The sequence below is a fragment of the Penicillium digitatum genome, chromosome 4 (assembly GCF_016767815.1).
Source record: "Penicillium digitatum chromosome 4, complete sequence".
NCBI classification, from domain to species: Eukaryota; Fungi; Ascomycota; class Eurotiomycetes; order Eurotiales; family Aspergillaceae; genus Penicillium; species Penicillium digitatum.
In genome coordinates, this window is record NC_089387.1 from 3,512,151 (window position 1) to 3,524,886 (window position 12,736).

A 12,736-nucleotide genomic window follows, 5' to 3' on the forward strand; every position below is an offset into this window, starting at 1 on the left:
AAAGAATTTCTGGCTTTTTTAAATCTCTCAGTGTGTATTTGTTGCACAGCTAAATTTGACCCTTTTTCTCCTCTTAGTGGGGGTAACAGAGGCCCTCGGGTATACATAACGATCGCCCGGCTACTTTGAAACCCTTCGAATGTCACTTTCACTCAACTTCCAAATTCTGTCTGACTGAAAAATGACAGAGTCAAGTGCATCTTCTACTCAAGTAGATCTGAGTCCATATGTGATCATCCAGCCACCTCTCTCCCGCTGTGGACACGGCCCAGGGCTAATTATCATACGACCTCTTTGTTACGCGACATGTCAGCGGGACAACAAGACCCTTGATCCAGAGCCTCTCAAAAAATGGGCGGAGGAAAGCTTCACGGTGGCACAGATTACTGTGGATGAGAAGTCTGTCATTGATAGATCTTCTGTACGAGAGCTTCTTCAGGAAGCTGAGCGTGGCTTAATAGAGAGGCTGGAGTGCGATGCGAAGGAAAAGGTTGGATTGATAGGTACAGCAGCGCCAACCTGACTATTCCACTAATTTCTACTGATTTCAAATCAGTCTATGGATCGAAGAAAGATTATGCTCCTCGATTCGAGGATGGTCTGCAAGGTGCACTAACTCAAGGTATGGCTCTGATCGCAGTAGTTTTCTTCGACTCTTGGGACATTCCTTTTTTTCAGTCAGCACTTTTCCAGCTGTCTAGTCCAATGGAAAGCAAGAAGGAAGGTCAAACTATACACATATACTCCGACGTATCCTCCCCCAGCTTCATAATCCCCGGCCACCCGGATTTCAAGCTATCGACCGCAGGAGTAAGTCATACGCGGTGTGTTGGATTTATTAAAAAGTACATGGGTGGCCCACTCTTTGACCTTGAGAAGATCTGGGACGAGCACACATATTATGAATTTGAAGCACGCTCGGTTGAAAAGACAATGGCGACAATGGTCTCGGAGCCTTATGTCAATCATGTGCCAACTTTGACAGGAGGCATTGGAAGAGCTCATTTAAGTCACTTTTATCTCCATCACTTTATCTTCAACAACCCCGACGACACAGCTTTGGAGCTTATTAGTCGTACAGTTGGCACTGACCGTATTGTGGATGAGTTTATATTTGTCTTCACTCATGTGACGCAGATGGACTGGATGTGAGCGTTTTGGTTTTTGATTGATTCGAGCAATCGACTGACGTCTTTACCCCTAGGATCCCCGGAATTCCTCCTACGGGCAAGCATGTTCGCGTTCCATTCACGTCTGTAGTTAACATCCGCGGGGATCGCTTGTTTCATGAACACATTGCATGGGACCAGGCGACAGTACTTGTTCAGCTAGGTCTGTTACCCAAATATCTGCCTTTTCCTTATGCACTGCCTGATGGATCCGTGCCAGCGCACGGGAAACGATTCGAGTACCGTGTGCCAGCAGCGGGTTCCGAGAGTTCCGCGAAACTCCAGAATGAGCATGAGGTGCCTTCTAACCAGATGTTCGAGTATGAGATTCGTGAGGTCGATGATTGAGGGATTAATGCATGTCATCGTATAGCAAATGAACTAGGAAAACAACCCATTTTAGGCAACAACAATCCATAGCTTTCGAAATCTCCGTATCTCCGTCTGATGGGGCATTTGTGAGGTTGCAGTTCTCGGAGTAACCCCGCGGAGTCTGTGCTCGCCAACAATTGCATATGGTGGCGGGGCTCAATCTCAGAATTAGTGCAGCGTTGCACGTTGGGGCAGCTGAACGGGGGTTTAACTAGTGCAAAATCAAGTCAGCCATATTTAAATTGGGTACGGTAACCCCTATCAAAACATCAACCCGGCACAGGTTACCCGTCCATTTTGTTATAATTTTTCCACTTGTGTTGTTTTCACATCCCCTCTGTGAATCCTTCGGCTCATCGATTCTTCCCCAACTACACAACATCCTACATCATCTATCTCTCTATAATCCACCCCTTTGAGATGTATTTTCTTACTACGAAAGGATGATGAATCAGATGTAAACGGTGAGATGAAATGTCCGTAAAGATGGTGGTGGTGGTATAGATTCAAATTTCTTGTTTTAGCATGTTCTCTGTAATATAGGCAAGTATACAGAGTACTCCGTGCTCCGTACACAGATGGTAAACTATAGCTTTAGTGATATATAGATATCGGGTGCAGTTTAGTAGTAGACTTGCGCCTAGGAAGCTGAATGCGGACCTCGGGCAAAGAGCTCGACTACATAGTAAAAGGGATGGGTAACCTCTGGCATCTGTTGTACGTTGTGTGCTAGGTTTATAGGGGTGACCGTAATCAATTCAAGTGTGGACACTCTAGCTCAGCACTAGCAAGACCCGTCAACCGACCCTCATGCACATATGTTGTAGGTGTGTATGGGTGGAATTCACCCACCTTAGTGCACAAGTGCACAACGTTTTATGCTGTATTTGATCAGTGTTATTACGTACTAATACTAGTCAGAGAGCATGGATATAAGATCAGCCATTTTACATGTTGATGTACGGAATATGGTTTTAGTATAACCACATCAATTCAATTCGGAAGGGCGAATCCTCCTTGTATGCCAGCTAGTTTCAACGTCTAGTAGGCCCCTTTTACGGGTCAATGACTACCGAACACCTACAAAATACCTCACGATGATGGAATGATTTCATTGCTTTGCAACAGTGCAGTAAAACCTATTTATACCGAATGTGGATATAAAGAGTACCCGGTTTGAAAGAACCAAAACCGGTCGTAATAACGAATTTTTCTCGTTGCTAGTTCATGATTCCTACATTGTATATAAACTTCGTTGTGTTGAGACTGAATGACGCTATTTCTAGCGGCTTTGAACCAATCAATTGCCTTATCGCTCCCTCACGTGATAACCAGCCCAGCTCAACCAATCAACAGACCCTACCGTTCGATCCGAACCTTCCAGAAAGGCGGCGAATTCAACGTAGCTAACTGGTGCGCTTAATAGACGTGGTTCGTACAGCGCAGAAATCAGGGGTGTAAAAGCAGGTTGATTCTAGGGACCTTTGTAGAGTATAAATTGGCACGTAACCCTGAAATACTACATATTCATAGATGATCATATACTGGATCTGGCTTTGGATTTGAAGATTTTTTTTACCGCGAATCAATTAATTCATTTTCTATGGGCTCACTGTACGGAGTACTATGTTGTACAGAGTGCTAAATCCAATTAGGAAGTGGGCAGGGGAATCCCACCTAAATATTGCACAACAATTTTTGTACTCCACTCAGCACTAAAGGGGGAAATTCAACATAGATTACTTTTATCCATAGCTCGGCCTGACTTCGGGGTTTCTGGCTAGTATTAAAACAAACCCAGAACCTCTACGACGCAGAGATGCTCTTTTCCTCGCGGTTTGATCTTGCTCTTCTAGGGTCAAGATGGTCGCTGTATTACTGCTAACGCTGGCTTCAGCATGTCTGGCCTCCCAATTACCCGTGGTTGACCTGGAATATGAGCTACACCAAGCAATTTCATTTGATGTCAGCTGAGCCTTCTTTGGTGTTATTTTGCAGAACTGACATTCCAAATAGAGCTCCCATGATCTCTATAATTTCAGCAATATCCGATATGCCGCACCTCCAGTCGGTGACCTGCGATTCCAGGCACCTACACTCCCAAAACAGAACAGAGAACAGATCCAGAATGGCTCGGTGGGCAGGATGTGCCCCCAGGCAGCCCCATTGTGGTCGGCAGATGTCCAACAACCTTTCCTTCTGAGCTACTTCTACAACCAGTCCTTCTCAGTCTCCACCAATATCTCTTCATATGAGTACAAGCCGGCGGAGCAAGACCCACGCACCTCCGAGGACTGTTTGTTCCTTGATGTCGTTGTCCCCAAAAAGATCTTCGAACGCACAAAAGCCAAAGGCGCAGCATCTCGAAAGAACTTGGCACCGGTGCTGGTGTGGATCTTTGGCGGAGGGTATGTGGAGGGAGACAAGTCCAACACAGACCCCACTGGGTTGATCCAGCGAAGCAGGCTGGGAAATAAGGATGGGATTGTCTACGTTGCCTTGAATTATCGAGTAAGTCGAGCAATCCTTGGGGGGGGGGGGGGACGGGGGGTTTCTTTTCTAGTTTCCCGTGAGAATGCTAATTTTTGTTAAAGTTGGGTGCATTTGGCTGGCTTGGTGGTGACAGCATCACAGCAAATGGCACCGCCAACGCAGCACTCCACGATCAACGCTTTGCTCTTGACTGGGTTTACAAGAACATTCACCTTTTCGGTGGAGATCCAACTCGAGTCACAGTGATGGGAGAGTCTGCTGGAGCAGGATCAATCCTTCATCAGATTACCGCCTACGGAGGTACACGGGGTGCTTCACCCTTCAAGCAAGCGATCTTGCAGAGCCCGGGCTGGGTCCCAATCATTGGCGAACAGCAACAAGAAGACACGCTGCAGCAGTTTTTGGAGATTCTTAATGTCAGCACGGTTGCAGAAGCCCGGAAATTGCCATCGGACAAATTGATCGCCGCGAATGCGTACCAGGTCGCGACCAAGTCTGAGTGGGGACAATTCACCTACGGTCCCGTTGTGGACGGCAACTTCGTGCCTGCTCTGCCAGGGAAACTTCTGCTTCGAGGCGATTTTGACCACAACCTGAACATCATGGTCGGGCATAATTCGAACGAAGGGTTGGACTTTACTTCGCCGGACAGCGTGAACAGCACCGGTCTGGAAATTCAAATGAAGACCTTGTCACCGAATACTCCAGCAAACGTGTCCGACTTTGTCTTGAACGTCCTCTATCCACCCGTCTATAACGGCTCCTATGGGTACACCAACTCGGTCGCGCGCACAGCACTCGTCATCGCGGATCTCGTCTTCCAGTGCAATACTGATTACATCAACCGCGCTTTCTACAATGAGACCTACGCATATGAGTTCAGCGTTCCACCCGCGCTACATGGACAGGATGTCCCATACACCTTCTACAACAACGGGAGTAGCTCGAAGGTCGCTAATGTGACCGTGGCATTGGCGATGCAGGACTTCTTTACTAGCTTTGTCCAGCATGGCGAACCTAAATCCCATCTGGCCCCGGTCTTCAGAAAACATGGCCAGCATGCACAGCTCATGAACATTGGCAATCGTGCCATCCAGCCGGCGCAGGATCCGACCAACAACGCACGCTGTCGGTTCTGGCAGACTGCGCCCTACTATAAACCGACCTGAGCCGGAATCTAATAGCAACGATGTACAAAAGATGTTTCATAAATAGTCAAGGCCACTTCGGGATTAATATAGGGGGGGAAAGGCAACTTCTCCTTCACATACAGACTCCGTACGAATGCACATGGTAGATTTGAGGCCGATTACAATCTGAACCTTGAAGTTCCACATAGAACTTGAACAAAATTGCCGACAAAAACTTGGCATGCAACCGTAGCTCGTCTTGTTTGATCCGTGCCAGCAGCGAAAATTCCCATTGGAGCGCAATTGCACTAGACAATGGGACCAAGGCGTAATAGCTAGAGCTTTTTTTTTTTTACTCCATCCGAAGAATTCTCACATGAGCAGGGGTTTTGGACTCTGAAATTTTGCATTTGTATTTGTATTTGTTTTGGTTTTTCTGGGGGGGGGGTTTTTTTCCATCCTCTCCCCCTTCTTAGTTAACGCTCATAATTTCCTAGTGGCCATACGGAATTTTCAGGGTCCTAGGATGGATACATTTTCAATCTCTACACGACCACTCGTGTCTGTAATTTTTGATTCCTTGATCACTTGCTTTCGTTGGTCCTCGTACATCTTGAATTGAATTTCGAACTATCGCCGTAGAGGAGTTAGAATCCGAGGAGCCTGGACAACAGTAGGAAAATCGTATAAGGGAGGTTGTACCACCTACACTCTACAACGCCAAAAAGGGGGTACTATAGCTAAACAGACTAGTTAACAAGATGTGCCTGACTGTTAGATATTTTTTTGAGACCAGGCCTATTCTCATATATGTTAATCTATTCCATACGCCGTCTCAATTTTCTTATATGTGCGCATCGAATGTAAAAAATAAGAAAAAGCGTCTTGATATGAAATTGAAACTACTCCATATAGAGGCAAAGATACTAAGAATAGTCCAAAGACAAATACGAGTGAAACCGGCCCAAGTGGGGGAAGGAACCAACGCTAAGCTTTTTCTCTTTTCTGTTGGATGTAGGAAGTACGGAGTACTTCTGTTTACCCCCCCGAGCTTAAAGTATACCTTATATCTCTCTTCTCTCTCTTCTCTCTCTTCTCTCTCTTTTGGTCTTTCTTTCAACTCTTGTTCATCCACTTCATCTCCAATCGCGTTCATCATATCCTGAATTTCTCACTATGAAGCTGCTGTGGGTAGCCCTTTGCTTAGGTAGTGCCCTCGCTTCCCCCATCCCCGATTCTCATCAACTCCGACTTCCGTTCGTTCCAACTTCCGACAGCCTTGAGAATGGCGTCCGATCAAGACTCGTAAGTGATATGTGAATGTGATCATTTCCATCGATAGTCTACTAACATGGATAAAGTCTATCGATTTGTTTATTCAGAATGGAAGCCTATACGCCAATGAACACCAACTATATCCTCCATCGGTGACAATGCAGCTCAATGCGCCCCTGTACGAAGACACAGACCAAATCCATCCCAGTGACAAAACCGCCGAATTATCCTACACCCTTGTGACTCAACCAATCCCCACAAACGCATTAGGATCCATGGCGGATATGATCCGCGTGCGAGTCGAGCTGTTCGATCTACAGGGCAACCTGGTGTCACCGGACGCAGTGCTCGTGGACCTTCTTGTTTACCAAAATGGAAAGTACGGCATGACCCGTATCCGTGTCGAACCAGCTCGTGGCAGCGATCAGGAAGGTACTTTCTATCAAAAGAGTCAACTGTGGGTAGTGAACTACTGGAGGACCCAATTCGGTTCCATTTTCGATCAGTCCAGGACTAGGACGATGGGGCTACCCCACGATTCAGCCCCGATTATGGAACCCTCCGCCCACAAATGCGCGATCAAGGCCATTGGCAGTGGCACCGCAACCGACTCTACTGCCAAGACTCGTTTTTTCTCGTTCTGGGCTACTCCAGCTCATCTTCACCACCATACTGAACACCGTCCTCACTACAGCTACCATCACAAGGATTCCTCTGTCCGCACCGTCCGTCCCATCATGATTCCTGCTTTGATTGGCACTGCCGCTGGCCTGATGGCTTGTTTGATCGGGTTCTTCGTCGGAAGCCTGCTGATGTCCTTGGCGGTGCGCCTCGGATGGCAAATGGTACTAGACCATAGATCACGGATTGTCTCAGTCGAAGAAGGCATGGTCTCTGAAAAGGCCGCCACAATGCCGCAAGATTACGTGACAGTTATCTTCGAGTCGAATATATGACTCGGTCTGGACGATATGGGCAGCTTCTGATTTTCGACTTCTTTGACGGCGTTTTCTTGCATTAACATACCCTCATACCACTTTTTCCCCCTTTCTGTTTATTATTCATATCTTTTATCACTGACTATTATCTATGACTCGATTACACATGTCTGGAAATGAGCATCAGCTGATTGATACATTCCCAACAAACAATTTATTTCCTATCTAATACACATTTTGGCCCGTAATCCACAACAAGCATGGCCGGCTGGCCCAATGGCAAGGCGCTTGACTACGAATCAAGAGATTGCAGGTTCGATCCCTGCGTCGGTCAGTAAACTTTTGCTTTTGTCGGATGGAAATTTTTGTTCGGACTCCACCGGACCCAGCCCGAGCCGGTTCGGCATCGCCGACAATAGAGGATTTCCAGATGTTAGGCGTCCGCATTCGTTTCGCGTAGCCATTGAGGTATCTAGTCCCATGAAATTTTTTCATAGGCTTCAATTCACATGCAAGGTAATTCCATTTCTCAGAGAGGGTCGAAGTTGAAATGGTTGATTGTGTCATGTTGCGAATTTGGTGTCGGGTCCACTTTTCCACTTTTCTTGACTTGGGATATAAAATTACTACACCTACTCCGTAGATCCCACATGCCACATACAGCAATGAATCTTATAAAACTAGTAATAAAGAAATGGACAAATCAGCCAAACTGACAATCAAACCACATCTTCACCCCACCTAAAAGCGGGCTCCACATCCACTGCCTATTGCTGTGGCAATTCCATCCGAACCCACAATGAATTCCGTTGCATAGTAACTAGAGATCCTATTTTCTTGAATAGTGATGCACCACAAAACACTCGCTGGCCTGGGCGAGAGAGAGAGAGAGAGAAGGGCAGGTACAACACGGTCTAGTAGATCTGCAACTAAACCCCTATTTCCGAGGGACGGAGCGATTAAACCGTGCGCAGGATGCTTGTATCTCCCCGCATTCTAGTTTTATGGCAGAGAATGGAAAATAGCGGAATCAGGTCGAGGCGGATAAATCCGTTCGATGGCTTCTTCCATACACTCAGGGTTATCTTTTTTTTTTTTTTTTTTTTTTGGCAATCGTCGCCGGTCCCCGAGCACGGGATCCCTGATCCATCAAAAATCCGATCCAGAAGATGTATGTAGATCTTCACTGGCGCATCTCGGGCATGGATCGTATTACCCATCATAGCAACGTCAAAGCCCTTGCTCGGTAGGAAACCCGCTATGATACCGAGTCCAGGCCAACTTCTACCATGCCCATAGAAAGGCTCGCCGCGGTAATTGCCTAGATCTCACCCTAGGGTATTGGTCTAACAAGCTTATCCTAATTTATGATCACGGTGCGCGGCTTTATATATGGTTCTGCGATGTAGGTGGGTTGTGTCTAGGACCTAGGTGTAGCCTCGCACGAGTCGAGGACGAAGAGATAGGTCCCACGAAATAGATACACGTTGCTACGAGAGAAGGGAGCGCGGCGTGTATAGGCTATAGGAAGATATTATAAATGCCGAACCACTTTGCTATGGGATCTCTGAGGATACGCTGAATTCACACCAGTATCGTGAGTTGATAGCCCTAAGCGGTGCGATAGAGTATCTTCTGTGGTAGTTTACATTGTGCTGTCACTATTGTTTAGCATCATGTCATTTCTTAGTAGGGAAGGCCAGTGGTGTGTCTTAGCGAAGGGGGGATTCGGTATTCTTGCTTTCGTTAACAGCGAGAGATATGGCCGCTGTGGTGTATACTTTGGTGGTGCTTAAAGTCAAGAAACGAGAATCGATAGTCATCTTGCGATTAGGAAACTTGGCAAATCCATCCTAAGATGTGGTTTAGTGCTCTATAATCATCACCTAGGTTCTTTATGTATGTCTCTAGTTGTCCTATCTACTGCTGTCCTAAGGTATCTAACTCGGAGGTCATAGGTGAATTAGTATTATTGAGAAGCCTTTTGATAAATCGAGGGGTTGTAGTTGTCATCGGTGGGACCCTATTACCTATGGATAGGTAGCTCTGGAGATTTGAACATGGGAAGTTGGAGAGGGGAAGTCTAGATAAGCGCCTAGTCCTCGCAGTAGTGTTGGACTCGATGTAATGCTAAGATTGTGAGTCTATGTTGGATTGGCGAATTGGCCCTGTAGGATAGAGATGGCAGACTTGTGCCAACATCAGGTCGTTATTCTTCGCCGTACAACATACTACCCTCTGGAGGGTCTCAGAAGTCATGGATAGCGGTGTTTAAGATTTGCCAAGGGACCAAGACAAACCGTATGCAGGTTTCCAGGCCACCTGTCAGATAGCGTTGAGATCTGCACGAATCGGAGCTTCACTCGTCATCGGCTTAGACGGGAACATGTCGGTGAGTACCCGTGGACGGAGTACTCCGTCTAGCTAGCTGCATTTACTACATATGTTGTATGTTGTATGTTCTCCGAAGTAAAAAAGATACATGCTGAACTTGGTACATCATCCTGGACTAGATCATTATGCTCATGGCACTTGCCATCATAAAAAGTTTGGAGTTCATACCCCCCCCCTCCCCCCCCCCGGGGCTAGGGTGCGGCATTTAATATTCTCATCTGGAAGGACGGAGTCGTCCTCCGTCCTCCGTACTTCTGTGCATTCTCTGGATGTGGAGTCGTATCTTCTACTGTGGATGTTTTGATTTTGATCTAAAAGATTTACTTTGAAGAGAGAGAAAAAAAAAAAAGGACACAAAAGGAAACAAAAGGGACCCCCCCCAAAAAAAGGAATTCAAACAGGAACCACACGGAAGGGGTTCAAATCACCGTCTCTCCAATCTCCTTTCTAGGAGACATCCCTTGATAAACCCTGGACGCATCACGATATAACGAGTATGGTGTATAACGAATGTAGAGAATACATAATAACGATGCGTAATCGTCGCAGAGTGTGGCTGAACTCAGCCACACAGTCGAATTAAGTTTTCCAATTTCAATAGTGCGATCGGGATGTCTCCGACTCTTCGACTGACTTGACCGATTTGGATCTATCGCCACTGGTTTGGACCTATGTTCTACACGAAGAATTGACGAACAGGAAACCACAGTCAAACTGGGTGTACCTTTAGTCTTTCAGAGTACTCCGTACTCCGTACTCTGTATAACATACTGCTCCTTCGGTTAAGTGGTTCAATGAATAGAGAACATTGTGGAAAAGCCAAAAAAAATTAAAAAATAAATTTCCTGAAATCCGATTCCTGAGGGGGGCCCCTAGTGATTGGATGAACCTATGAGATCGACATGGAGAAGTGTGAGCTATCTCCAGGGCGATCATCCCCCATTTCAGAGAGAAGATCCTGGAAGTGAATGTGATGACTTCAAAATGGGTCAGGCCATTGAATTTCGCTCCTCTAATCGCCACGTTGAGTCGAACAATCCCAACTGGCCCTGGGAAGCAATCCACACCTATATGGTGATTGGGTTTGACCGTTCGTGTCGTCCACTTTCGTTCTTTTTGGTCCACAATTGGAGCTTGCAATTTATTAGTCTGGGGCAGGTGGCTGGTGAATGTTGATGCACAGTTTGCGTGGGTTTTCTCAGGCCTGTCTTATAAAATGACCCCCAGCTCCGAATTTCGTTCGGTTTTTCCACCTGGCCCATAAAATTCTTTCTAAACCACCCCTCCAGGATTAATACTCTTCCCGTACTTCCCCAATCATGAAGTCTTTCTCCCCCGTTGCTCTGGCCTTGATGGCCGCCTTTGGCATGGTCGCCGCTGACACTGCCGCCTCCGTCTCTGATTGCGCTGTCAGTTCCACCAACTTCATGATCTGTTGATGCTCAATGCTGATCAAAATGCCTTTGTAGTCCATGTGTCTCTCCAACATGAACGCGCAGGCTTCCCAATTGGGTTGCAACTCTGGTGACCTCGCCTGCCTGTGCAAGAGTGACAACTACAAGTTCGGCATCCGGGACTGCACCAAGGAGGCCTGCCCCAGTGACGACCCCGAGCAGGTTCTCGCTATGGCCGTTGCCAAGTGCCCTGGTATGTCAACATCATCAATCACTTGCTTCCCTGTGGATACAGGATGCTAATATGAAATCGCAGGCGGTGTCGCTGGCTCTGACACCAGCTCCAGCTCTGTTTCCGGATCTGAGTCTAGCTCTACCTCCAGCTCCGACTCCGCCACCACCTCTGGCTCTGACTCCACTGCCACCAGCTCCGACGCCAGTGCGACGAGCACTGGCGCAGCGGTCTCCACTGCCACCGGCACTGACGTGAGCGTTACTAGCACTGACGCCTCTGGCTCCAAGGCTGCCACCGGCACTGACGTGAGCGCTACTGGCACTGACGCCTCAGGCTCAGGTTCTGGTGCCAGCGGCTCCGCTACCAGCACTGGCTCCGTTTCCACAATCACCGTAAGATACGCTTCTTCTTCTTCTTCTCTCTGAATACCACGCTGACCATCTCTTTTTAGAGCACTGACGCCTCCAGCTCCATGGTGACCAAGGCTAGCACTGGCGCATCTTCCACTTCCACCGGCTCCAGCGGCTCTGGTTCTGAGTCTGGCTCCGGCTCCGGTTCCGGTTCCAGCTCTGACTCCGACAGCTCTACTTCTAGCTCCACGGCCGGCGCTGCTGCTTCGACTACCAGCCACGGTGCCGCTGCTGCCATGGCTACTGCTGGTACTGGTGCTATGGGCGTCCTCGGCATGCTTGCAATCTTCGCGTTGTAAAATCTCACATGTGAAGGCGAAGAGAGTCCGCTCTCTCATTTCTGTGTCAATTTATGGGTCACGATTCTTGTGTCGCCGTCTGACTTGTATAGGTACACTATGGAACAGGTTCATGATGGAAACGATCATGTTTTGTCTTCTCTCAGTTCAGAGAGCTAATCTAATGTCAATCGAGCTTAACGAATGAAATCTGCATTATGGCATCTAGTTTTCCCACAGTCTCGGGGCAGTTGTCCAAACCATTGAATGCTAAATCAGTAACTTGAGCCATCTTGATGGATCTTAATCATCAGAGATGAAGTTTTTCATCTACAGTCTTGTACTTGGATGTGTGGACGTGTCATGGTTATACGGAGTGGTGCTGATATTTGGTAGCGTCCCACTGATGAACGCAAGTGCATTTCCAAGTGATTTCCAACCGTATTTTCACGTGCGTGCACATCAGCAACGATGTAGGCACTTCATATCTGCCCTTTACCGATGCATTTGAGGAAGGGCTGTAGAGAGATGAAGTAGTAGAACCTAGTCCTAACCTGGCCATCCGTTATTCCGGGGGAAACGCGGAGTGGTTGAGCTCGCCCGTTCACCCGGACTGACGCGCTCAGAGGCCACCGACATTATAAGAAG

The 12,736-nt window shown here is 47.4% G+C and overlaps 4 protein-coding genes and 1 non-coding gene across 5 annotated transcripts; all 5 read left to right on the forward strand.

Annotated features, from left to right (window-relative positions):
• Positions 1-181: 181 nt before the first annotated feature.
• On the forward strand, positions 182-1,517 carry Pdw03_1187 (LEA domain protein; the record flags this gene model as incomplete). The annotated part of the gene is made up of 5 exons (XM_066099836.1): positions 182-503; positions 557-810; positions 880-1,148; positions 1,205-1,332; positions 1,390-1,517. 5 exons carry the CDS (start codon positions 182-184, stop codon positions 1,515-1,517), a joined length of 1,101 nt encoding a protein of 366 aa, XP_065957563.1.
• Positions 1,518-3,404: 1,887 nt separating this feature from the next.
• On the forward strand, positions 3,405-5,203 carry Pdw03_1188 (Acetylcholinesterase, insect; the record flags this gene model as incomplete). Its single annotated transcript, XM_014679436.1, has 3 exons — positions 3,405-3,506; positions 3,558-4,052; positions 4,136-5,203. The coding sequence occupies 3 exons, from the start codon at positions 3,405-3,407 to the stop codon at positions 5,201-5,203; spliced, it is 1,665 nt and encodes a 554-aa protein (XP_014534922.1).
• Positions 5,204-6,340: 1,137 nt separating this feature from the next.
• On the forward strand, positions 6,341-7,395 carry Pdw03_1189 (uncharacterized protein; the record flags this gene model as incomplete). The annotated part of the gene is made up of 2 exons (XM_014679437.2): positions 6,341-6,469; positions 6,526-7,395. The coding sequence occupies 2 exons, from the start codon at positions 6,341-6,343 to the stop codon at positions 7,393-7,395; spliced, it is 999 nt and encodes a 332-aa protein (XP_014534923.2).
• Positions 7,396-7,639: 244 nt separating this feature from the next.
• Positions 7,640-7,711, forward strand: Pdw03_tRNA135. Its single transcript has one exon. It is a non-coding gene; the product is annotated as a tRNA-Arg (tRNA).
• Positions 7,712-11,090: 3,379 nt separating this feature from the next.
• Positions 11,091-12,109, forward strand: Pdw03_1190 (Extracellular membrane protein, CFEM domain; the record flags this gene model as incomplete). Its single annotated transcript, XM_014679438.1, has 4 exons — positions 11,091-11,180; positions 11,241-11,418; positions 11,482-11,792; positions 11,852-12,109. The coding sequence occupies 4 exons, from the start codon at positions 11,091-11,093 to the stop codon at positions 12,107-12,109; spliced, it is 837 nt and encodes a 278-aa protein (XP_014534924.1).
• Positions 12,110-12,736: the final 627 nt, after the last annotated feature.